The sequence below is a fragment of the Anser anser genome (genome assembly GCF_964211835.1).
Source record: "Anser anser genome assembly, chromosome: 1".
Taxonomy (NCBI): Eukaryota; Metazoa; Chordata; class Aves; order Anseriformes; family Anatidae; genus Anser; species Anser anser.
Window position 1 is genome coordinate 211,350,427 of NC_139720.1, and position 25,110 is coordinate 211,375,536.

General features: G+C 50.3%; 1 protein-coding gene across 1 annotated transcript in view; it reads left to right on the forward strand.

Moving 5' to 3' along the window:
• The first annotated feature begins 215 nt into the window (after positions 1–215).
• Positions 216–25,110, forward strand: part of LOC310884987 (glycerophosphodiester phosphodiesterase domain-containing protein 5-like) — a 37,117-nt gene continuing 12,222 nt past the window's right edge. Inside the window, 6 exon segments of the mRNA XM_083807667.1 lie at positions 216–3,868; positions 16,435–16,643; positions 17,383–17,486; positions 18,334–18,427; positions 22,979–23,038; positions 24,608–24,706. Of these exon segments, the coding sequence (XP_083663793.1) occupies positions 16,461–16,643; positions 17,383–17,486; positions 18,334–18,427; positions 22,979–23,038; positions 24,608–24,706 (540 nt within the window). The 5' untranslated portion in view covers positions 216–3,868; positions 16,435–16,460.

Sequence of the window (25,110 nt, forward strand, 5' to 3'; positions counted from 1 at the left end):
TTCCTGAGCTTTTCCCAGGGGTTTTCATTCCTCGCTGCTCCTTGAATCTGCTTCACTGAGACTTCCTTGGACCTTTGGGTTATCACAAGTTGCATCCTCCTGTTTGACCTGCATTGCAAACTCCTAGTTTCTGCTGGGAAAGAGCAAAATGATGACTGAAAGAGCAAAATGATGACTAAAAGACAGCCATGAAACAGAGAAGAAGAAAGGAGAGGACAGGCTTTCACCCTTTTTTTGTAATGCCATGCAAGCCGGACCACAATGCAGCAGCACCAGCCCCATGAAGGAGAGTAGGCAATGGAGTTACAAGAGGCAGAGCGCTTGTTGCTGTGGGAGGGAGAGCTTTGGGGTGCAGTGTGAAAGTTTCCCTGGCCATACCACAGCCTGTATTTGTGCTCCCTGTAGCTGGGTGTTGCATTGGGCTGTAGGATAAATCTGTGTGGTCCCAGCTGGCTGCCTGCCCGAGGGATGTAGCTCATTAGGAGAAGATGCTCAAAGCCCAGCTGTAAGTCCCAGGGCTCAGGAGAAACTGCCTGGCTGCCTAAAGCTGATTTTTGAGTTTAAATTCTGTCGCTTTGGGTAAGGTGTGCAGCCAGCAGGTCACGGGCTCTAGAAGAAACCTCTGGCACGTCTACATGGGCTTTGCTCCTCCTTTGCTCAGCGTGAAGCTGCCCTCAGAGTCTTTACATTCAGACATGCCCCGTGTCGAGGGTCTGGAGGTATCTCTGCCCGGGGCCTCTGGGCCTGGCCCCGGGCACCCCTGAGCAGAGCCTGGCTCCGGCCTCTCGACACCTCCCGGCAGTGCCGGTGGCCATGGCTGGCAGCCCCCGGAGCCTCCTCTGCTCCAGGCCCAGCAGCCCCAGCTCTCGCAGCCTCTCCTCACGGCAGAGGTGCTCCAGGCCCTTCGGCACCTCGGGGGCCCTGCGCTGGGCTCTCCCCAGGGTGCCCAGCTCGGGCTGGGGCTGGGGGGCCCAGCGCTGGGCCCAGCACTGCAGGGGCGGCCTCAGCAGCGCTGAGCAGAGGGGAAGGATCACCTCCCTCGGCCTGCCGGCCCTGCTCTGCCCCAGGCAGCCCAGAAGACCACGAGGCCTCTGAGTGCCAAGGGCACGTGGCTGCCTCCCGTTCCACCCGGTGCCCACCAGGACCCCCAGGTCCATTTTTGCAGAGCTGCTGCCCAGCTGGGGGCCCCCAGCACATCCTGCTGCAGGACTTTGTGCTTCTCCTTACTGAACCCCTGCTCCTTTCCACCCCCAGCCCATCGCTAACTGGACCTTCTGCCTTTCGGTGGGACACAGCTCCCTGCAAAAGGCAGACTTGCCTGCTGCCACAGGAGAACAACCCCAGGGGAGAGCAGGGGCTGAAGTCCCCTCCTGCCCTCCTCCTGTATCGTTCCTGCCCATAAACACTGCAGTTTCTGTGGTTAATCTTACGGGGACCTCGCTCCCTGCACGAGTCACCTGCTGTCAAGGCTCCGCAGCAGCTCCTTGTGCAACCCTACGGAGCGGGGACACAAGCTCAGCCCAGGGGTGACCGACCCCATCGATACAAATGTCCCAAGCCACTGGGGGACAGTGGTAGGATGAAAATGTGATTATTTCTCACCAAAATGCAGCCCGGGACTCTGCATCTAGTCAGGCACCTGGGCACCGAGATGTCCCTGCTCCCGGCGCTCCCTGTTTGTGCCGTTCCCCCCGCGGTTTTATCTTCTCCTGACACGAATAGAGGCAAAATTCAGCGGAGTTCAAGGCTGATATCCCCGAGCCGGGCTGTTACAGATGCCCTCTTTATGGGCTCATAAACCTCAGGGCAGGGCTCCAGCAGGTCCTGGTGCAAAGCAGGTCTGGATGAGGTCCATCACGTGGAGCGTGATAACAACCCCGCTCGCTTGCTCTCCCTTCAATGTCAGCTGCTGGAAGGGCTGGGACACCGGCCGGGACACCGGGCAAGGATTTTCTGGTTGAGATAAGCTGCTGAACTCTGAGCCAAAGATACCGCAGGCAGAGCAGCCCCCGCCCTGCCCCTACGTCATCTGCCAGGTGATCGCAGAGCAAACCGAGGGCTTTGCGTCTCTGCACCCAGAGGAAAGGGCAGGATGCAAAAGCACGCTGGTATTTTGGAGGGGGGGGGGGGAAGCAGGGATATTTGCTGGTTTGGGGTAGGGCTTTGGTTGTGTTTTCAGTGATGGTCCTTTCCTTTTTCATGGTCTGCCCTTTGCTGCAGGGAGGAGTTTTGTGCTGATGACGTTGCTCAGCCCTGTCCCCTTTTTCCCCACATACCCAATGGAGCCTGTCCACACCTTGAGGATGCAGCAGCTGGAGGAAAGGCAGCCCGGGCAAGGACCGCAGTGAAACTGGGCTCAGCACAGCCACAAGCACACCGCTCAGGAGGATAACCCAGCACATCAACCCCAGAGACTAAAACTGCTGGACACCCACCTGTCAGGTACCTGGGGAAGCTGCTCTTGCTGCTCCCTGCATCGTATCAGTGCCATCAGGCTTCTCAGTCTCACCCTTCCCTGCCCTCGCTATCAGTTTTCCAGAAATCAGACCATAAACCAAGTAATTTATCTACAGGCTTGCACACAGCCCCACGCCGTGCCTCTACCCCAGCCAGCTGAGTGTTAGCTTGAAGGTGGTCAGGAATAGAAACAAGCAGCAACAGAAACAGCTGCTTCTGCCTTCGGCAACCTTTTGTGGCTCCCTCATTATTTAATATTCTAACTCCAAAGGAAAATGATGGTACTGTAGGATCTAGTGCTACCCAAGGATTACCAGTACTGCTTTTACAGTGGAACTGTTATATGCCCTTTGCTCGTCATTAGGTTTCAGAGTGAATCAGGCTGTCATCTCTGTGGCCCATCTTCTAATCAAAAGTTTATATTTGTAATGTGATCTGCCTAAAAAACACTGGGCCATCATTTCTGCCCCCTTCTTCTCCTCTCCATTTAGACAGCAGTTTGCTGAATTTTCTTTTCAGGGACCTTCTCTTCATCCAACAGGAAAAATCCCAGTGTAAAAAGTGATGGGGATGAAAAGCCTGCAGTGGTGGCATTTCAGGCAGCCCTTTGGGGCAAGGGGGGATTTTTTTTTTTGGCCTCTTGTGCAGTGGAGAACTAAATAGAAGTTGGAGCTGTGTAAGGTAAGCCTTATAGCCTGAGAAACTTCACGGATATCCCTCCAAAAGGCCACCATGCATTGGAAGTTACAAAATTCAACCGCACAAACTGCTCTTGTTGCACTGATCTGCCCCTCACCCCCTCCAAAGGGAGTTATGTCTCTAATAGGATTAAGATCTTAAAGCCAAAAACCATTGCAAAATAAAAAATAAATAAAATAAAATAAAATAAAATAAGCACTGTTTGCATCTGGGGCTGCTCAGAAATTGTGTGCTACAGATTCATGCCCCGGGCTCATGGCTGCAGGAGATGCTTTCCAGGAGGAAGCTTGTTAGTTTTAATTCTGAAGATCAGCAATGTCTTGCCCAAATCGCCTTTGGGATATCTCCTCGAATCCCAACCTGCGGGCACATAATTCTGCCAGGGCAGCGTTTTAACACCAGCCTCTCACATTCTGGGTGGTCAGGGCGTGGGACGGATAAAACCCGGCTTCACCCACGAGTCCCCAGCTCCTCCAGGAGCCATGCCCCCATCCCACGATGGGATTTTAATTTTCCCAGCCTCGGGGGGCTGAATTTATGAAGCCTCACGTGGCCCCTCCTACGGTGGGAGGGACGGCTCCGGCAGCCTCCCTAACACTGGGTGTCACACAGCGGTGCCACCATTCGGGTCCTGAGTGTCACGAGCAGAGGACACAGCGATCCAAGAGCAGCAGAAAGCAAAAAATAACCCCTCCATGTGCGTCCCGGCGAGGTGAGTTACCTCCAACGTCCTCGTGCTAAAGATTCCCCCCACCTATGTGAAATGCATACCTCCTTGCCCGTTCCTGCCTGCCCTAAAAGTTAGCTTTGCGAGGGGGAAGGTGGATTTTTAGGACTTTTCTTGTATTCTTCGGAGTTTTGAGAGTGTTGGTTGGCGTCCGACAGCGGGGCGATTGTCGCAGCTGCTGCCTGGGTGGCAGAGAAACAAAGCCCGAAAAGCAGGAGGATGGGGAGAAGCGGGAACAAAAGGGGATTATTTGCAAAGGGGGGTGTTCCCGGTGACTTCTTGGAGAGAAAAAGGAGTTTAGGAGTCCGGCTTCGCTCTGGCACCCCTGCCAGAGAAGTTTGCCGTCACCTGTTGAGGGGAGGAAGGGGAGCTGGGGAGAGACGTGAGCGGTGGGTGGCCGGTGGGGCTGCTGGAGCCGGGGGCTGGTGGGAGGGAGCTGGCAGCTGAGCATTTGTAATGCCTCGGATAAAGGGCTGTTTCCATAGCAAACGGGAGAAAGGAGCCTCTCTTTCTTTCCGCGAGCTTGCCCGGCGTGTGAACAGGGAGGTCGTCCCGGGAGCAAATAACCCGTGAAAGGGCAAACATCTGGGAAGAGCTGCAAATCATCGAGACCTCTTAGGGATGGCTGGAAGGGGGCAAAGGCTCTCGGGTCTGCCACCCGCTGCGAGCCAGCTCGGATGGGCGACCTCTTCCCTTCCCCAGGCTGGGTGCCCTGGCGCAGGGCTGAGTGCTGGTGTAAATCAGGAGCAGCTCGGTTAGCTGGTGTCAACGCGGGGACCAATTGGGGTTGGATAACGCAGATTTCATCTGGCTGGAGGTCCAGAGGGTGTACATCACCCTCTCTTCCCTCCTACTTTTTCTTTGGGAATCCAGGTCTCCAAAGGGAGTCTCTCTCTGGACTTATTCTCCGGCACATGACACCAGGTGGAAGGGTAAAGGAGAAGGGAAATAATTTCCTACAGCTGCTCAAAGAGTTTAGCTGCATTTAACAAAAGAAAATGCAGAATGTGCTGTGGGACCAGCTGGATTTTAACTGAAAAAATGCTCCGCATGCGAAGGGAGCCAAAGCTGCCTCTTTGCAACTTTGCAATTGAAATGTTTAAAAGGTGTGCAGGGTTTCCAGGGCGACCTGGAAACTTTGCGGAGAAATAGAAAGCTGGGTTTCACAGCCGGTCCCGTGGCTTTCTTATCACAGAATCACAGAATATGGCATGGCATTGGACCGAGGAGGTGACTGGATGGTGTCTTTTGGGCTCGAGGTGTCATTAGGGGTGATGAAAAAGCAGCTCTTTAATCTTGGTGATCACTTGCTGCGGGACTGCGTGTGTCTTAGGAAGTTCCTCTGTGCAAATAGTTGATGTATGGTGGTGTTTAGTGTGATAAAATAACAGCCAAGACATACAAGAAGCATTATTTCTCTACATTTGTAGCTTTGGGGCAATGAGGCTTTGTTTGCTTGCTGTGCAAGAGCCCAGAAGCTTCAGAAAAATATTTGTAATAATCGTGTGCAAGCGGCTTCTGAAGGCATCACCCATCAGCTGAGGTGCCCTAACCCGGCACATGGGCTCCTGCATCCTCCCCACGTGGAGCAAATCCTGCCCAAGTGACCTCTTGGTGGCTTGGGACAGGAGGGTCTTGGACTATTTCAGAGAAGAGTGGATAGGATAAGAAGTTGGGAAGATCCTTTGGGCTCCAGATCCCACAGGAAGGGAGGCAACGGATGGAGCAGCTCGGAGAGGATGCCTGCGGTGGGCTTCACACCAGGCTGAGCATGGGCTCGGCTCGGACACCCTGTGCAGGGGAGCAGAGGAGGCTGCCCGAAGGAGGAACACCTCTGCAGGCAGGACACGGCACGGGAACAGCTCGAAGCACCGCCGTGTGCCTGCATGCTCGGGCTGGAGCCTCGCTGCTTGCGTAGACCTGCTGTGGAGCCAGTCCCCTCCTTACCCTCCCGCCTCATTTCCTCCCTTCTCAAAACTAACTGCAAAAAGCAATCCCTCGTCCCTCCCGCCTCCATCTGCTCTAATTAAGCTGGAGGCCCCTGGAAGGTGTTCAGCCCCCCGTGGTACCGAGCTGCTGCAAGTACCTCGGGTCCATCCCCTGCCGCTGCATGATTTTGCAGCCGCTCTTAATAACAGGACTTATTTTGGAAGGTCTCCAGAGTCCGAGAACTAAAAGCCACTTTAGAAAAGAAGGGGAGGGGGGAGGAATTGGCAGGAGCAATGGCTTTTTAAAAGGCTACTTATTTCTTAAGATGTACTTGCTACTGATTAACCTTTGCTCCGTGATTGCTTTAATTGATTCATGCCTTAAAGCGGTCTGAGAGGTTCTGCGGGGTCAGCGCTCTCCGAAGTGCTCCGTTTCCCTGAAAACTTCTTAAAGCTTCTTGCTTAGGCAAATCCCAATTTGGGCGTGAAATGCAGGTGAACGGCTCTGATCCATTTTTCTTCCCCTTCCCCCAAACTACACAAGCAGTGCTTTACCTCTTCCTTCCCTCGCCTGCTGCCAGGCTGTGCCTGTGTTACTGTGTTATGGTGACTGTTGGTTGGGGCTTGATGTTTTGGGGCCATTCCACAAGAATGAGGCACTACAGCATTGGGAACTACCGCCTTCAATCAGCCTGTTGAACTTCTGTGGTCCCCGTGACTGCTTCCTTTAACCATGCATGGAGAAATCCTGCATTTCTTCCTACTGCAGCGGGGACAGACCCAGAGCAAAGGCAGGGTTTCCAGGCAGCAATGGGCTTTGGTGCCCAAGGGCCATACTTAAATCGAGGCAACTTGGGAGGCCCAAGAAATGGTGCTTGGGTTTTTTGGGTTGGAGTGATGAATGTCCTTATGTCTTGGGCTGGATTCATGCCCTGGCACTCTGGCTGTGTTCATCCAACCTGTTCAAGATGCCTGCTCTTGGATGGGTTGAGTTGTACCCATTCCTCTTCACTCCTTGTAACCACTCAAACACGGAGGAGATGGGTCCTAGAGGAATTAAAACAGAGGAATTGAAACACCCACCACAGACTCTACGGCTAAATAAATTACCCTCTTCTGATCTGTTGGGATGTGAGCGCTGCTGGGTGTTGACCCAGCAGAGCCAACCATACCCTAGGTCCTGAGGTTGTCCATCGGGGTCCTGCACGCTGGTTTTCTGCATGAGGTGGTGCCCATGCGATGAACACCACCATGCACCTGCCTTGCTGAGCAGGCCCTGGAGATTTTCACGATGGGTGAAAAAGAAATGAGCTGTGAAGTCGTCATCTGCTGCTTTCACCGTGCTTTCAGCACGCCCCTGCCCCATGGAAAATGGCACAGGGAATGACTGCTGATGGAGATGTTCATGAGGGGGAAAAGGAGGCTCTGGGTGATGGCTCCACCGCACTGGGAGGCTGGAGTCAGGATGGGGATCTTGGGCGTGGATCTTGAGTGTCAGGCCATCCTTTCCCTAAATCCCTTCAAAACTATCCTGCGATGACTTATGCAGAAACGCGTAGCACTGAATTAGCCAGAAAGGGGGGTGCGCTGGGAACAGCGGGGCGGCATTGTTACGGGGTAAAAACGGGCCAGCCCTGATGCATATGGATGCTGCGGATAGCTGAATAGAGAAACCTCCGGCCGACGGCGTGGAAAGCGTCCCTTCCTCCCCTCCTTGCAGGGCTGTTTTGCTCCAAACCCTGAACTTTAACACGGGCAGCCCGCGGGAGGGCCGGCGCTGGGGGCTTCGGGCGGTGACCGTCCAGGGCCCCCGTCCTTTGTCCTGGCTGAATAGGGCTCTGCAGAGCCGCCGGCGGAGGTATGTGATCTGCAGACCTCTTTTCTTCTCCCCCTTTTGGCCGACTGACAAAGTCTTCCCTTGGAGATGGCGCTGGCGGCATTGCGCTGCCCTCAGCAGGGCTGGGGGGGCCGGCGGGGGTCCCCCACGCTGCGTCCCCATCTCATCATCTCCCCTGAGCAGTAGGGCACAAAGAGCCGCTTAGGAATTCCCAGGAGCAGAGTGGGAGCCGAGCCAGGATGTGCTGAACTGCACAAAGTGGGATTTATCTTCAAAGGAATGTTTCCCCCCTTTTCTGAGCACCATTTTTAATTTTTTATTTTTTTTTTGGCTTCCAAGGGATTTATTCCTCCTCCTTCCCCAGCCCTTTTTTCTTCGCTGTGGCCACTTTTCAAGGGTGGCGGAGACTTCTTGGAGAGCTGGGGGCCACCCAGGGGCACAGCCCCAGGCTGAGCTCCACGTGTGACCTGAGACCGTGCTGAGCACAGCCCCATGCCCTGCACCACCTGCAAAGTTGCTATGAGCCAGGTGAGGACAAAACCCTCCTGTTGACCATGCCGAAATGTGGGGAGCAGCTTCCTCTCAAACCAGTCGCTTTGAGTTTCAGGCTTGTTTTCAGGCTTGACCTGTAGGTAGGATCTCCCCAGTGCTCCCCATTCGCTCTTGGCATGACCAAAATGACATGTGGACACGGACATCTCATAGAATCACAGCATCATTAGGGTTGGAAAAGCCCTCCGAGATCATCTGGTCCAACCATCCCCCTACCACCAATGTCACCCACCAAACCGTGTCCCTAATCTCGGGGCTGTCAGCTGCCTTGTGAATGGGGCCGACATCTGGCTTCAACCACCTCCTTGTGCTCACAGCTGGAAGCTCACAGTTCCCGACCCTTTTGGGGGCTAATTTCTGCCTTTGCCCACCTGTAGTGCCCAGAGGAGGGAATCCAGCTCCCCCAAAAGACTGGACATCCATATAACGGACATGTTGAGCAATGTGGGGCTGTAGCCCAAGCTCATGGGTTACAAATCAGCTATATGAAGGCTCTCAGGGTAAAAAACAGAAGAAAGGAACTGCTGATGGCCCAGCAATGGGGCCAGAGCTACCTGTGTGCCACCCCACATGTGGTGGGGCAATGCCGTGGCTGTTCCAGGGTGTTTTGGGGGGCTGGCCACCACGGTGGCTAGTGGCCCGAAGAGGCAGGGCAGGTAAAGACACCGTGTACGGCTGCCCAGGGAGTGCCCTCTGGTTCTAGGAGGGATGAGTCTCATGTAGGGAGGCTCGAAGCCCACCCCAAGCTCTGGTCTAGCGGGTAATAACCCCCACAAGGTCCTTTAACCCCAAATTTGATGCTGTGCAGTGCATCATGTCTCTAGGGATATGCAGCAAGGTACCACAGGACAAAAAGAAGCCTTGCTTCTGCATTAATGGATATTTAATGCCACACAGCATTTCCCTCTTCACTTTAAGCAAAAAAAATCTCCTGTCCCAGCCGGGACATCCCACCTCATTTGCTGCTGCTCCAGCATCGCGTGCGAGACGCTGGCTGCTCAGCGGGGGATTTCTCAACCCTTCAGCTTTCTCGTGGGCGTGAATGAAACGAGCCTGAAAGGGAAGTTTGGGAAGCGATGCGATCCCGGGGCTCGTTGCAAGTGGAGCCCTTTAACACCCCGATATCTGGCAACCCTGGTGTGCAGATCTGGGCTCTCCTGGGGCACTACCCCTGGTTCTGCACCTACATAGTCCCACCTTGTTTCCAGGCCTTATAATTCGTCTTCTAGGAGAAAGAAAGAGCCATGTCCTATGAGTGAATGTCGACCTTTTATTTTATTTTACTTGAGTTTTCTGATGTTTTTCAGGCCCTTCCATGGCTGAACTGGACCCTCTCCACATTTTAGCTCATGACAAATTACAGGAAAGAGACACCACAGCATAAAAACCTGCTACGTTTGGGTCAACACTTGATGTCAGAGTTTAGGACTTCATTATTCTCAGCCAGAATTTTCTCTCCCCCATTTCTCCCCTTGGCCCTGGAGCATCCCCTCCCTGGAGGAACGAGCCCCAGGGCAGGGGTCGGTGCAGCTTCTGCCCTCTCCTCCTCTTGTCCCCCCATGATGGAGGGGCTGAAGCTTCAGTCCTTGGGGTCCTGGAGACCTGAGACTGGCATGGGCTGAAGGCTGGGGGTGGCCTTCACTCGAGTGGTGCGGTGGAAGTTTCTGGAAGGACAGTTGGGGCTGGTGGAACCTTCCGTGAGGAGGGTTGGGGCGGGCAGGACTTCCCAGAAGGACAGCGGGGTGAGCTGGGTGGACCTTTCTGAAAGGTAGGTGGGCTGGAACCTCTCTACAAGCAACTGGCAGGCAAAAATAATTCAAACCCCGACCCGACGGGACAGCTATGCTGGGATTTACCTCCTGTTCCCCCTCAAAGGAAAATTTCTGTAGATGAAAGCATCCCCATACGTGCCAGTCCTACACCTTTGCTCCTCGAAGATGGAGGGACTGGGGCAGCAGGCGAACCTCTGCAGACCCAAAACCACGCGGCCCTTTTGGGAAGTCTCCGTGTAACGAGGGATGGCTCCAGCCAAAAGTCCAGCCAATGCTGTGGCACTTGGGAAGTCTTTCTCCACCCCTTCTTTTTCTTCTTCCTTTTATTTTTATTTTTATGTCAAGCCACTAAGCTACTATTCATTGCCTTTATTCTAAACACTCATTTTGCTCCTAGCAGGAAAGAGGGAAAAATCTATTGTAGTGCTGTGAGGCCCTTTGACAAACACGACAATTTCCCCTTGCCTGTTTCAACACAAAACTGAAAGCATTTGCACAAAATCCATCGCACATGCTCTGAGGCTTGGCCAATAATTTCCTAGGCACGCATTCGCTGAGGCAGCCCGCAAAGTGCTTTGAAGATGAAGAAAACCAGCTGTGATTTGTGATGATGATGATTAGGATTAGACGAGGGTTCTGCAAGAGGTTGTGGATAATGAGTCAACCCCGGGGGCTGGGGACAAACTTGGTCAAAACACGAGAGCGTACTGTGAGAGTTTCTTGAAGTGAAGGGAGACCAAACAATTTTTGGGGAAAGGAGAGGTTTAAAAAGAAGTAATTTGGGCTAAAACGTGGTTCAACTTTGAAGCGTTCATTCCTATGATGAGCCCTCTGAAATAAAGGCAGGGATTAAGGTACCTTTTCTGCTCCAGACTCTCATGGATGATGCCTGGCTTTGCTCTGAGGTGAGCCCATCACCATCGGAGTGATGTCTGCTTCTCCACGCAGGGATATGTGCAGAAGCCTGGGGCTGGCAGAAGTGTTTCCAAAACCGCACCGATCATCCTCATCAATTGGGGTTCCTGTAGGGCTTGTCAAGTTGACCCCCACCTCCACCCCAAAATACATGGTTGGTTGCCTCGGAAAATCCATTTGCCTGCATCCTCAGATGAATCCTGGTCTAACCAGCCAGTGTGGCTCGTGTTGAGCAGGGTACAGCACCCCTTCCGAGCACAACTCACGCTGGATGGCTGACCTTTGAGCCCCAGCACCAAGACTGCTCTGTAAGTCCCTCTGCAACCCGAAGAGATGCAAAGCTTCATCTGTATTTTCAGGTTCATTTGTCTGAAGCAGGCGTGATTATTTATGACTGTTCAAACTGCGGAGGCATATTGCAAAACATGGGACATTAACCTTGCTGGAAACCTCCCCAGAGCTCTGAGAGCCACAGCCACTGCATGCTGGAGGTGTACAAGAGCACACAAAATGAAACGAGTATTGTTCCTGCAGCCACGGGAGCACTTATTCCTCATTAACCCCTTCTCTTTCCATGTTCATTCATTATTTTCTGGGGTAAGGCCCAGCATTTCTGTGTGCTGAGGGCTGTCATCTGCCTCAAACCGACAGCTAATCAGTCCTCAGGGCTACTTTGCACACACTCGAGTCGAGCTGCACATCCTCCCTGGGATCCCACGCAGAAGCAAGGCATAATTAGGGCTAATAAAGAAGCTGTTGAATGTCTTGCTGATAAATTATAATTATCACCTGCCAGGGAAAGGAAAGGATGTATATCCCGTATCACAGGGAGGTGTTGACTAGTCGTGTTTCATATCAACCTTCTTCCTTCCCTGTGTCAAACCTCTTCTGTTTTCTGAAAAGAAAGTGAAGGCTGATGGCAGTGGAACAAGAGGAAACCAAGGCTGTGATCCAGATCCTTGGGCACACCGTGAGCTGGAAATGCAGGTTTAAGGGAGGCTCTTTGCTGAGTTTTCTGGCTGGTGGCAAGGTCTGTGTGCAGCTCATGGGGACGGTGACCAACCAGCACCATGTCTGGATGTTGATTTTAGTCCTTCTGATTTGTTGGTGTGATAATGTTGAAGATTCCCAGGTAGAGGGGCAGGGTGTGATGTCCCCAGAGAGCAGAGGGATGGCACTGGGGGTCCCTGTGCCAGGCGACTTCAGTGGCATCTCCACCATCAGGCGAAGGAGCTGCAGGCGCTGGGAAGGCTCAGCCTTGGCACAGGGTTTACTTTCTCTCCAAATTCTGTCCAAATTCCTTAGAAATGGGATGGGCAAAGCATGGATCACCCCTACCTGCCGCCTGCATCAGGCTTCACAAAGCATCATGATGCTGAGGAGAAAGCATGGACTTCAAAGCCTCAAGGAGAAAGCTATAGGTGATGCCAGGTTTGGCTTCTGTACCTGTTTACCACTCAGAAGATGAGTTCCCCAGCTCTAAGCATCAGATAATAATAATAATAACAATAATGAGGCAAGGATCCTCTCCTTGCTCGTGCGCTTGCCTCTCCAGCCAGCTCTGCTTGCACTACCTTCTGCATCCAGGCTTTGCAGCTGAATATATTTCCCAATTTTTTCTCCAGCTCATTTCTCCACCACCCCCCGGGCTAGTTCTCATGCTTTTCCTCCCTCTCTGTCGAGCAGTGGGAAATGAGCAGCCCCGCTCAAATGCCTGCAATTACGGGGACTCTTATCTGTGAGCAAACAGTCTCTGTTTGCAAGGGAAAGACCTGAGGTCTCTTGGGATTATGGAGCTGGAAAACATGTGTTACTGCTGTCATGGCTCACTTGCTGAAGCCCTAAACTTTGCTCTCCTGCTGATGCATGTTTTCCTGCTTGCTCTTTGCTCCCATGGCTTTCCCAGTGAATGGATTTGGGGTATGCTGTCCCCTTTTTCCAGCCATTTACTTTTGCCTGGTGGAGCTGGGGAGGGGTTGCAGGCAGCCTCCAAGTTTTAGGAGCACTCTGCTTCAAATCTAGACCAAGCACTGTGAGGTCTCTTGCTGTGTCCTAACAATGGCTGAACTGCTCCAGATCCTCGTGTGGCCCTCCTGTCTTTTGGACTCTGCACCCACCATATGCTGCAATGTTCTTTGTCCCTTTATCCCAGTTGCTGGGTCCAGAAGCTGGGATATTATCTTTGTTGGGATCAGGTGCTAGTGAAGTCAAAGGCTTCAGTGCTTGATGTGGTCTGAGGCATTGCAGTTTCGGCCATACCTTGGGAGAGATGTTTCTGTGGCTTCTGAACGCCCCAGTGCAGCTGTAACAGCAGGCTGGAAATTTGGGAGCAAGGATGAGTTTGTGGGATGGAGGGTCATGGAGAAAGCGAAAGGGGGCAGAGGTGTGAGGAAGCTTGCATTAAATTAAACACGATATCTGAGGACACAGAGAAAGAGAAGGACGGGGAGGCTGAGGATTTGAACCCATTTGGAGCTGAGAGGGACATTTCTGCCTGCCCTTGTGTGAAAGGCCTGGTTTTCTTTATCCCTATCAACCCTTTCCTTTGAATTTACACATAAATGCCTTCTTTATTCGATATCTCAAGCATCTCCTGTGCTTTGCTCCCCAGTGGACCCAGCAGTCCCTTGCAGCCGTGGGGCTCCAAGTCTCCCATTTGCTTTTCCAGTGTGAGCCCCGCATGCCCAGTGGGAGCAGGAGCAGCTGTGGGGCAAGTCATGATCTGGGGCTTAGCAGGGCACGTTCAGCTTTGGCTGAAAGCTTTCTGCTCCCACCAGCTGTGATATAATGGCTTTATTGGCATCCCTGGTCTCTAACCTCCGGCAGCCTCTTGTACTTCTGGATGGGGCTGGCAAGTCACTGCAAGGTCTTCTGTGCATTGCTGTTTCTCTTTTGGGCAGGATAGGATTTCAGCCCCAGGAGCTCTCATCCCCTAGTCAGTCCATGCTGGAGAGGCAGAATGGTAGAGGATGATTGAGGATGATGGGCTCCTTCTTATAAACAGCTCTGAAGATGTTTCCTGGGTTGCAGATGTTCCTCGGTGCAGAATTTGCAAACTGAGATTCCGAAACTTCAGCTTTCTAAGTGTCATTTCCCAAAAGGATGACAAGCAGTGGGTGCCAGGGTCCCCTGAGGACATTATCCGGGGTCCCAGGGCTCAGCCGTGAGACAAGATGAACCCTTTGAGCACCGAGGGCTCTGAGATCTGCACATGGACATCCCAAACCCACCTCATGCTGCCAGGAAGTGGATCCTCAAGAGGATTTCTTGGTTTGTTTGGCCGTGGTTAAGACTGAAGCTCTCTTAAAGGCTGCTACGTGAATGTTTCCCATTATGTGAGATGTTGTGCTTACCCGTTCCAAAAGCTCCAGCGAGACGGCAGTCATCCAAACAGTTGTGAAATACGTAACAGAGGAAACATTTACTCTCCTCTCTAGATCCATCAAGATCAGGTCGTGAAGTGGTGGGCTTAAACTGTTAGACATGAGGCCAGGCACTGAAAAAAAACTGTTAATGGTAGAGCAAATTCAGAGAGGATTAGCCTGTCTTGGGAGCTGGTGGTATCTCCATCACCCTTTTTATGAGAGAGCTAGTCTAACATCTCGACTAACATCCAGATTTAACATCCCGCCAGCCAGATGGAGAGGACAATGTGCTGAGGTCTCTGCCATCAGTTTTCCTGTCAAATCCTATACACTGATGGATAAATATCGATGTGTGAGCCTCGTGTCTCCATTAAGAATGCAGTAGCAAATTTCATGGTCCTCTGACAGCAAAGCTGCTGGTTTTGAACCAGTGTCTTCATTGCTATTGCTGGAGGGAAAGGATGAAGCATTAAATAAAGGGCTGGGGAAAAAAACGATGCTGTGCTTCACTGATGGGGAAAATCATGGTCTAGGGATCCTACTAGAAGGTAACAAATACTGCACCCGCATGGCACATGTAAACCTTCTGGTAAGAGCTCTGAAGGTTCAAACGTATTCAGAAGACACAGCTGGGGCAATTTGGCAATCGCTGGGCTTATGCCAGGTATATTTTAGTCCAGGTGACTAGGACAGCAGGATCAAATGTCATCTACACCACTCACCGGTGGCACAGAGCCCACAAACCGCCTGTGCTGGGTTACTCAAGAGCAGGCTCACCATGTCGCCATGTGAGAGCAGCATCAATTTTTTACCAGGGGGTGACCTCCTGCTGCCTCCGGATCTGATGCTGGTGAACTGAGTGTCGTGGATGGGCAAACACCTCTGTCTCAGGAAGGCATTCAGGGCATGGCACATGCGGGCACTTCTTGGTTAGGACCAGCCTGATCTGACAACTCTTGTGCTTCATTTCCATCCCCTCTCCTTTGCAACCCAGCTGCTGTTAGGCTGGGAACATATAGCAGGAAATACATGAGGAGAGCATCATTTCCGTTTTAACTTGCATCTTGTTTTATTTGTGCCTTCTGCAAACTGATCATAGGGCTGGATTTTTGGGGTTGTTTTTATGTAGTGTCAATTTGCAAGCTGTTATCCATTCATTTCTGCAAAGAAACGCAGGACTTGGAGTTGTTTGCAAACTATTTACATGTACATTTTACCCACGTGTGTAGTGCAGCAATCTGTTCATTTTTGCTCTTAAATTACTGTTATTACATCAGATAAATTAAGGGGATTGGACTCCTGAGCTGGGACTTTGCAGCAGATATGCCTGCATCTGAACATGACCGGTATGGACTCAGGGGCACTATGGCACTCGGAGAGCATCTCAGGCTATCTCTGTTCTCCAAAGAAGCGATGGATAGCGGTGCCTGTTCGTCTGCCAACACAGGACTATTTTTCCTTAATGTTTCCTTGTGGTCTCGACAGTGCCCTGCTGGGCAAATTGCTCTTTGCTGGCACAACCCCTGTGCTGTTTGCTTCACTGCTAACACCGGCTGCAATTTACCACCGGAGTCTTTGTTTAAAGTCCCGATTATGAACAGATCTCCCATGTGTGCATCTTTACAGCTGTTCTTTCTGGCCTTCCAACACGCTGCCAGTAGAGCTCTTTGAGTCAGGAAATAGTTTTTCCATCAGGGATCGGTCTCTGCAGCGCTGCAGTTTTTCTGGGATAAGAGGGCTGTGTCCTGGGAGAGTTTTGGTCCCTTTCCTACCTGAACTACTTAAACTGGTAAGGGGTTGCAGAGAGGTCACAGCGATATTGAGCTAATTCCCATGGCTAAGTTCATCTCAGGTTCATCTGACATTATTTGGGAATCTGCATGGAGGGCTAAAGTTAATGATTTCCTTTCCCAGAGCTCCCTGTAGAGTCAAAGGGAGGCAGAGGTTCCCTCAGAGGTGATGCAGAGCACCAAAGTTATAACCACTGACCACTCAGGGGACTTGAAATGACCGTACTTTTCTTCTAGACATCTCTCTCAGGGGTGTAAAGTTAGGTGGGGTGTCCTCAGCCACCTTTCCTGCTGGTCTTTGCATCCTCTTGGGAACAATTCCTCTCCTTCTGACACAAAAAGCTTACCCCGAAGGCAAGGAGACTCACATCAATCTTGTGACCTCATTTCAGGAGGAAGATGAGATAAAGCTCTTCAGATGGAGGCCAGTTCCACCAGCCTCAAGAGGATCAAGTTTGGGAAGCTGAAGGTGGTACGTCGGCACTTGCTGCAGAGGTACGAGCACCAGCCCTTCATCTCCTGCCTGGCGGGTTTCTACAGCTGCCGGTGGAAGCGGTACCAACGCAGAAGGACCGAGCCTGGGAAATGCTGCTGCAAGACGGTAAATTAGCTCAGAATCAGCAAAGACATTCATTTCTGCACTGGGAAAAGTCAGTCCAAGCTGAGAAGCAGTTGATGCTGTGGGTCAAAGGCCTCACCTCCCTTAGAGCCCAGCGCGGTCTCTTGGTGTCCTAGATGGCAGCTCCTGGGGCTGGAGGGCTTGCTGTGCTTCTCTGGCAGGCTCAGTTTGTCTGTGCCACCATGGAGAGAGTGTCCCCGTGTGGCTGGTGGTGTGGGGCAGCTGCGGGTCCCTGTGGTGCCAGCCCTGGTCCAGCAGGGCCACCCCGAGCAGGGGGCCCAGCCCCACGTCCAGGCGGCTGCTGGAGATCCCCAAGGAGGAGCCCCCAGCCCCTCTCTGGGCAGCCTGTGCCAGGGCTCCGGCACCCGCCCAGCCCAGCAGTGCTTCCTGAGGGGCAGAGGGCACCTCCTGGGCTCCAGGCTGGGCCCGGGGCCTCTGGGCCTGGCCCCGGGCACCCCTGAGCAGAGCCTGGCTCCGGCCTCTCGGCACCTCCCGGCAGTGCTGGTGGCCATGGCTGGCAGCCCCCGGAGCCTCCTCTGCTCCAGGCCCAGCAGCCCCAGCTCTCGCAGCCTCTCCTCGTAGGAGAAGGTCGGCTTCAGAAGGTCCAGCATCAAGCCACGTGTTTCACGGACAGCCTAGAAGCAAGCAGTGACTGCTGTTTGCTCTGCTTGTTTTGGAGTGAACGAGGCTCTGACCGATTGTCCTTCGTCTCCCTCTCTAGCGGGAATGCGTGTTTTTCCCATTGCTCGTTGGAGCTTTCTGCTTTTCTCTCGTCTTCCTGTACATGTGGGGTGAAGCGAAAAATGACTACAACAACTTTGACTGGTAAGTGCCACGTTTTCCTCCTTTCCCACTCGGGTTTTAATGAGACACCCCAGGTAGGCCGGGCACTTCAGTCACGAGCCAAAGCTTTGGTCCCTTCACATCTTGGTTCTGGCACCCTAAATGAACTCCCAGGGTCTCCAGAGGTGCTGAGGCTCTGCCCTTTGCTTGGCTACGGTGTACAGGTTTAAGTGTGGATTTGTGAGAAAGATAACAACCGCTGTTGCAAAAATGGTGAATGAAAGGGACTAAATGGCTCTTTCCTTCCCTTGGTCATCTTTCCTTTTTTCCTGTTCCCTCCGAAGAAGCATAGTGGCTGGCATCAGAGGTATTGCAGCAGCTATCGCAGAGCAAAGAGAATTTCATGTTCCCAGTCTGGAGACAGAGAAATAACCAGTGTGGTTTTATGCAAATCCTTTCCTTCTGCACTGTGTAGGTAGCAGTTATGTAAATCTGGCCCCTAAAATCAGATGCCATCCAGATAGCTCAAATACCATGAGAAGGGGAGGTGTAATAATGTTATTCATTGTTATAATAATATAATATATATAATATTATATATAATATAATATATAATACAAATATATAATAATAATTATATTATATTATATATAATATATAAAATATATATGTAATATATAATAATATATAATAATGTGTAATAATGTTATTCAGGTGTAATAATGTTATTGAGCCTTTGGATAGAAAGGAAAGCTTCCCTCTCTCTGCTTGGGATACGCCTCTGTAGCTCCTCCAGCTTTCTGGCGTTTTCTCCTTCAAATATATTTTCCCTGCAGCCCCTTCTGCTAACGTGCCACAAATGCTATGATAAGGTTTTATTGCTTTTTAGGTATAACTATGGGAACCTGGGCTTCTGGTTCCTCTGGTCTCTTGTTCTCCTGGTAGTGGCTGCAATCCTGTTCATGTACATCGCGCTGCTGTTGGTAAGTAAGGCTCCTGTTAAGGAGTGAGTTACGGGCCTAGAAAATAAATACAGGGATGGTTTAATGTGTCAGACCAAAGTTCAGCCTTGCCCTGACGCTTGACAGTAGCTACCTGGGGAGGACTGGGAACACAATGAGCATTTGTGGTACTTTCTCCCACCTGCGGATGAGCATTTTCAACACAGGTGTCTCTGAGCTAGATGTAGGTTCTGTGATTTCCCTCAGTGATTTCCCTTTGGTGAATTTGACCCATTTCTCCATCAAAACAAGGAAAGCTGTGCCAGTATTGGTTATGTGGAAGCTGAGTTTTGTTATTTGACAGCAGGGAAGTATGGAGATCTGAGTCTTGTAGTGGTGATGGGTTGTCAAAGTAGAGTTATTCCTCTAACCCTGAAGTGTAAAACTCATGAGAAGAAGGGAAACATTATCACTAAAGCTGCCTTGATTCTCTCTGCCTTGCTGGAGGGCTTGTCTCCAGTTGGAGACCGCAGATGTGGTCACAAAACACTCCTTAAATTTATGCCCAAAGAGGTTTATGTTCCTGAGGTCTTCACTTTTCCAAACTGCATTAAATTTTCCCCACTTTCAGTCTCATTCCTGCTCCAGCTTGCGTTTTGAGATGCCAGGTGCTGGGGCTGACGCTGTGGCTTTGACTCACCTCTGTGACCAAGGCAACTGGCTTTTATCATCAGTTCCTGCTGCTCCTACCCGTTCATTGACGTCTCATCATATAGCCAGCCTGTAAATTGCCCGTGGCAGGGAACCTCTCTTAGCCTTGCTCACGCAGTGCCCAACACAACAGATTTCCAAGGTCCTTTGTCCCTGCTGAAGTACAAATAAATAGTGATTTTATTTCAGTGCTAGCAATAAAATAACAAAGTGAGAAATAGGACAGCTGCTTGGCCATGCTACAAGCAATCAATAGCATTATAAAAGCTGTGGAATAACTTATCTTTAAGTAGGTCAAATAACAATATTTAATTACAAGGATTTTGAGGCGTGCTGGTGGCTGTAGAGCTTAATCTCTGTTATTTAGCTAGGTCTACCTAGCTTTCCTGGTGTTAATGGATCAGTGTGGGTAGTTTGGTGGTTGCAATGTTACTTTGGGCAACTCTGAGCTTTGCCAAAGATGCATGTGCGGTCAGGATCCATTTGCTCCTCATCTTCATGAAGCTGTTAAGTAACCCACCTAAAGTCACTGGGTATTTCTAAGGGCACTTGCCCTTCTTGCTTGCATCATTATGTCCATCGTGCCTAATTTGGCAAGACTCCTGCATGCACTGATGTTAAGTTCTGGGAGGCACAAGGCTGTTCGTGCTCCTGCTATCTCAAAATGTGCAGTGGCTTTCCACAGAGGCAAAAGAGGCAGGGCATGGCTACAGCAAGTCAGGGACCTCCCACCTTGGGGTGCATCAGGCTACTGCTATCCCAGCAAAAACATTCATCTCCAGAGGTTCAGCACTCTTGAGCAACCACAGCCAGCTGGCACTTCCCTGAGCACTTCTCCCTCCTACCCAAGTGATGTTCAGGGGGCGTAACACAGCAGAAATACCTTCTGCATTGAGCCACTGGTGGTTCCTGTGATGTGTGACTTCCCTACAAGACTGTTGGTATCACACATCGTAGCTAGACTTAGGTTAAACCATGGTCTGTTCTTCACCAGGTCTTAGGCACACGTAGAAACCCTTTTTGAACCATGGTGGGCTGTGACCATGTTGGCTCCGTGTGAAAACTTGCTTTTGCCTTGTTTCCTAAGAGGCTGGCTGTGCTGCCTGCCTGTTATTTCTCAACAGTTTTTGGCTGAATCAGCCAATTTCAATCACCTGGGACAGACATCCTGACCTGCAGGGACATGGGATGGGGATGTGGAGGAGGGAGGATTCCACGTGTTGCAGGAAGGACCAGAGATCTTCACCCAGGCAATGCTTCCTTGTGATGTTTTGCATCACTAGTCCCGTGTGTCAGAAAGCTGAGCACGCTGATGCCCTTGCTGGAGCAGAGTTTTTACAGCAAGCAGTGCTTGGCGTGGTTTTGTTTGTGAGCATCGTAGTCTCTTCCTCCACCCAACTGGGGCCTGGAGGCCTCCTTCCACGTCCTTATTGTGAACCACTGAAGCAAACACTCTTCTGCCCAGCAGCCACCAGTGGCTGAACAAAGTGCTGCACAACAAAGCACTTGCTGTCTGTGCAGAGGCTCTCTCCGCCTGCATGCATCAGTGTAATTTTCTTCAGACAATCAGTTTCAATTAATTTAATTGTTATCACTCCCAAGGCAATCTTCTCATCCCCATTAGAGCTAAAAGGTTAAGCTGCGGGGTCTTGTTGCAGGACAGTTCAGGCTCAGGGGAGAAGAAAAATACTTTCTTGTTCAGTCTTTCAAACACAGAAGATGATATTTGCCTCTCTGCAGTTAAACACATTCATTCCAAGGGGTTTTTGAGGAGGTAACTCCTGACTGTATAATGTAAAGGGGTTCAGATGTGCTGGGGCCTCTGCATTCATACGCTAAGAAGAGGACTCAAAATTGTACATTGGCACTGAAGCCCAAAGAGTGACCTCAAGCCTTCATCCCTGAGGGACTGGGGTATCATGGAAGCTCTGAAAGCCTGCATTTTTTTTTTTGCCAGAAAGTGAATGTAGAAACCTGGCTTGTGCTGTCAAGCCCCCATTGCAGTGAATCCCAGGGTATGTGTAGGAGCAGTTTGGAGGAGCCAGACCTGCTGGTGGTGGTTGTCCTTTGGCCTGAAGAAGTCTTGCTGTAGGTGGAACCGTGTGAGACACTGCTAAACACAGCTGCTCTCCATGGAAGAGCAGATCAGACAGGTCCTGAGGCAGCTTTTGAGGAGCCAGAGCACACAGAGGACAGATCTTGTCCACATCACATCATCTCACCGGTCCATCAAGACGTGTTCTCCTCCAGTGACCAGTGGAGCAACTGCAAGAGTTCCTCCTTCACCATCCGAGGATGAAACTTGGTGATTATTCTTCTTGTAAGCTGGTAATGAGCCGTTACCTCTATCCATAAAAATGAGCTTTTCCTCCAATGTCATCCCCAAATATGCTGCATCTTTTGTAGGAAAGTTACACAGGAGTAGCAGGGGAGAGTCTAGTTGAGCACGGCCTCTGAAGTAGGCGTTTGGATGCACCTTAGGCATGGACCAAGTCTTCGTAACATTGCTTGAAGAAAAGGGGAGATTTTGAAAGTGTCTTTTCCCTTCATTTTTCTAAAATGGCTTATTTAAATGTGCCTGGTTTAAGATCTTCAGCAGTAATTCAGTTCTCTGTGAACTGCTCCCGCGGTTACTCATCATGTCCTGGGTGTAGGATTCAATTAAAGGAGGCTGACATGTCAAGTAGCCCTTAAAGGCTGATCTGTATTCTCTGCTGAACTTATCTTGCCTCAAATCAGCATCATCCTGGAAAGAGAGGGTATTTGTAGCTGGGTCGGAATCACCTTACATTCCTTTATAGTTGGGTTTCAGGAGAACAGCTCCCCTTCCCAGCACATTATTGCCCTAAATCTCTTTGTCCTGCTTTCACACAGTCCCACTGTGTTACAGTCTGCAAGGACCTGGATCATAAATTATCGTCTCAGTGGAGCACTGATGACTGCTAACAGATGTTTTTTCTCTAAACCCTCATATCTGGTGATACTGGTTCCCAGACCATCCCTTACACTTGTTGGGAAGCTTGCTCCATGCACCTGAGCATAGACCCACGTGTTTGCACAGCAGCAAGGCATCTGGGCTGGTGAAACTTGTCATCAGGTTCATCAGTTGTCTGTGACAACCTGAAGCTAGTCTCCAGAAGAGCCACGGACTGGTTTTCCTCATCCTTTACTTGGTGTTCAGGGCATCTCAGGTTGTCCCCTGCCCTGGCTGGGGTTTTTGCTGTCCTTAAGGGACCCTGATCCCCAAGGGCTCCAACCTGCCAGCAGGGAAAGGAGCACACCAGCCATAGGGCCACAGCTGGGAATTAAAAATTAACCTAATACAAACCAGAGGTTTTGAATCTCCAAGGCAGTTTTCCACGTTCTGAGATGTGCATTTCTTGCATTTCTTGCAATTACTGTCACTGTGTGCTTTCCTTTGCTCTCTGCTCTGTTTTTCTGTTTGTTTGTTTGTTTTGTGTTTTTGGGTTTTTTTTGAGACTTTTATTCCCTGAGCTGTCCCCCATGGATGATGTGCCTTTAGTGACAACAAATACATAGAAAAAAAGTAAGGTTGCTGCTCTATTTTTCATGTCATGGCTGCTGGCCCAGGCCATATTCTATATATCAGAGTGCAGTCACAAAGTGTGTACCCCAAAATGCTCAACTATCTGTCACCCATGAGAAGGTTTTGACCCTACAAGGCAGTTTTGGTGAGTGCTTGGCCATTTCAGGAACATATTTACTGTAGCAATAACCGCTTCTCTCCATCCACCTGTCCTGCCTTGCCATTGTGCACAAAGGTCTAGAGTAAAGTGACTTCCCTATACAAAAATAATTCCAGAAATGCCTCATTTTGTCATTTTGTACCAGGATGCAAACAATCTCTTCTTGCTTTCCCAGGTCCTAGCGATGTGTTTGCTTGCAGAAGGTCAGCAGCTGTACCTGCACTGGAGTCACAAGGTGGGGAGAGGGTTTTCTGGTAACCCTAACCATGCTTTAAACCATCAGCCTGTGGTGTTTCCCTGCATGCAAAACAGCTTAGATCATAGGAGAGAGGGAGGAGGTTAATCTTAGGAGGCTTTAAATATCCGTACTAATGATATCTCCAAGTGAGCTAATCACCCCAAGCTCCCTGTGCAGTCAGATGAGGGAAATGAACCCTCCGAGGATGCAAATCATCCAGCTGGTCATAGACACTTAAATTGAGATGAGATGAATCACACCTAAAGTACCTTTTTTCCCCACTGGCTCTAAAAGGAGCCCGTGGTGACTCACTGAGGTGAGGATGTCTGCATTTGACATGCCTACATGTGGTTGCATGTAGACAAAGGCAAAGTTTCCATGAGGAGCACAGCGTAAGTCCCTGTAGCAGGACCCAACAGCTTTAAAAACAGTGGCTGCTTCCTCTGCAGAACAGAAACCTGGCTTTTCCAAGGCATCCTGGTGCCCCGTGTCTTTTCGTCTTGGGGTGGTTTTGGAAAAGCCACGTGGAGTTTGGAAGGCATAGAAACAACTCCTCAGGGAGCTGTTGCTGCAAAATGATGCTTTAGAAACCACCTTTCTTAAGAACTTCTTGAAAGCCAGGTGAGGCTTTTAAAAAATAAGCCATGAAGCTTAGGGGAAAGCGTAATAAGATTGCAAATCTTGCTGTGAAGGGGAATAGTTGAATGTCAGAATACTCCATCCTCTGTTTCTTCATTTACACAGTGGAAACGATCAATTTTACTATCAAAAATGGGCTTCCAGAAGATCCAGAAAGCTGTAGAGCAATTTGTGGAAAATACCAACACTGCGTCCCTATGTGGAAGAGATTAGGGACTGATTATTAGGATGCTGATCTGTAGGATCTCCCTGAAGACTAGTTAGGGCCTTGGTTCCAGTTTCTACTTGTGTTTAGTTCTCAGCAGACAAATAAGGTTCCAGGAAGAGCCTGCCATCATAACTGCTTGGTACCAACCTGGGCAAGAAGCCACAGCACAGAATGAGCTACCCCTTCACTTTTCTTTTAGTTAAAGATTAAATTCTTATTTCTGAACTACAGAAAAGTTTGCAGTTGCTGAAGCCTCTTCCAAAGCAACTCAGCATAAGGAAGCTGTGCTGATGTCTCTTTTGGGTTTAACTTGGTGTTTCTGAGTTCAGCCAACTACAGAATTTAACGATAGTTGTTCATCTAGGCTCCATCTGCATCAACAGACAGAGAGAGGCATCCCTTATCATAAAGCAAGTGGAAATGGATCACCTCTGTAAATTCCTCTCTTTCTCCCGTGACTAGAGAGGGAGCCTTGAGGGCTGACTCAGGTTAGGTACTTAACTTGTAAAATCAGTTTTGCCATACAGAAAATCCAATTTATAGCACTGTGGGTCTGGTTTTAGTCCCATTAGATCTCTTTGTCTATGAAGTGGCACAGCCAAGCTTGTGCATCCCGAATGTATTGAGTCCAAGCTGATTAAAGAAGCCTGTTAGGCAAATAGATTGCACACCCTATGCAGAAATACCAAAGCTTATTAATGTCCTTTGTATCTCCCCAGATTGGGACTTTTCTTGTCCTGGGCTTCTCTATCACAGCCCTCTTCATATTATCTGTACTCTGGGGAGATCAGTGGAAAACAGTCCGCCTCTCATTCCAGGTAAGAGGTTTGTTTGAAAGGAGGTTCTTTGAAAAAAGCAACTGGTTTCTTGAAGTATTGTGTGGCAATCAGTGGAAAATATTCCATATGGTAAATGTTTTTCACATGGGTTTTCCTGGCAGTCTGTGCAGTTTTGCATAGACTTTTATTAAGACTTAACATTTCCCGTAGGAAGGAAGGAAGCCAAGACCTGAGGTTTGGTATCAAGCTATTTGTTTGATATAACATGTCTCCTTTGGGGAAGTCGTATCTTTTTTTCCCTTTTTTTTGGCAAACTTGTTTTAAGTGCACTGTTAATTAGCAGGTGCTGAGGGCAGGTAAATCAGATCCGTTTGGCTGGTGGGGTTACTGGAGTGAGAACTCACTCCCTACTCAGCTCATGCCAGCTCAGCAGCTTTTAGCAT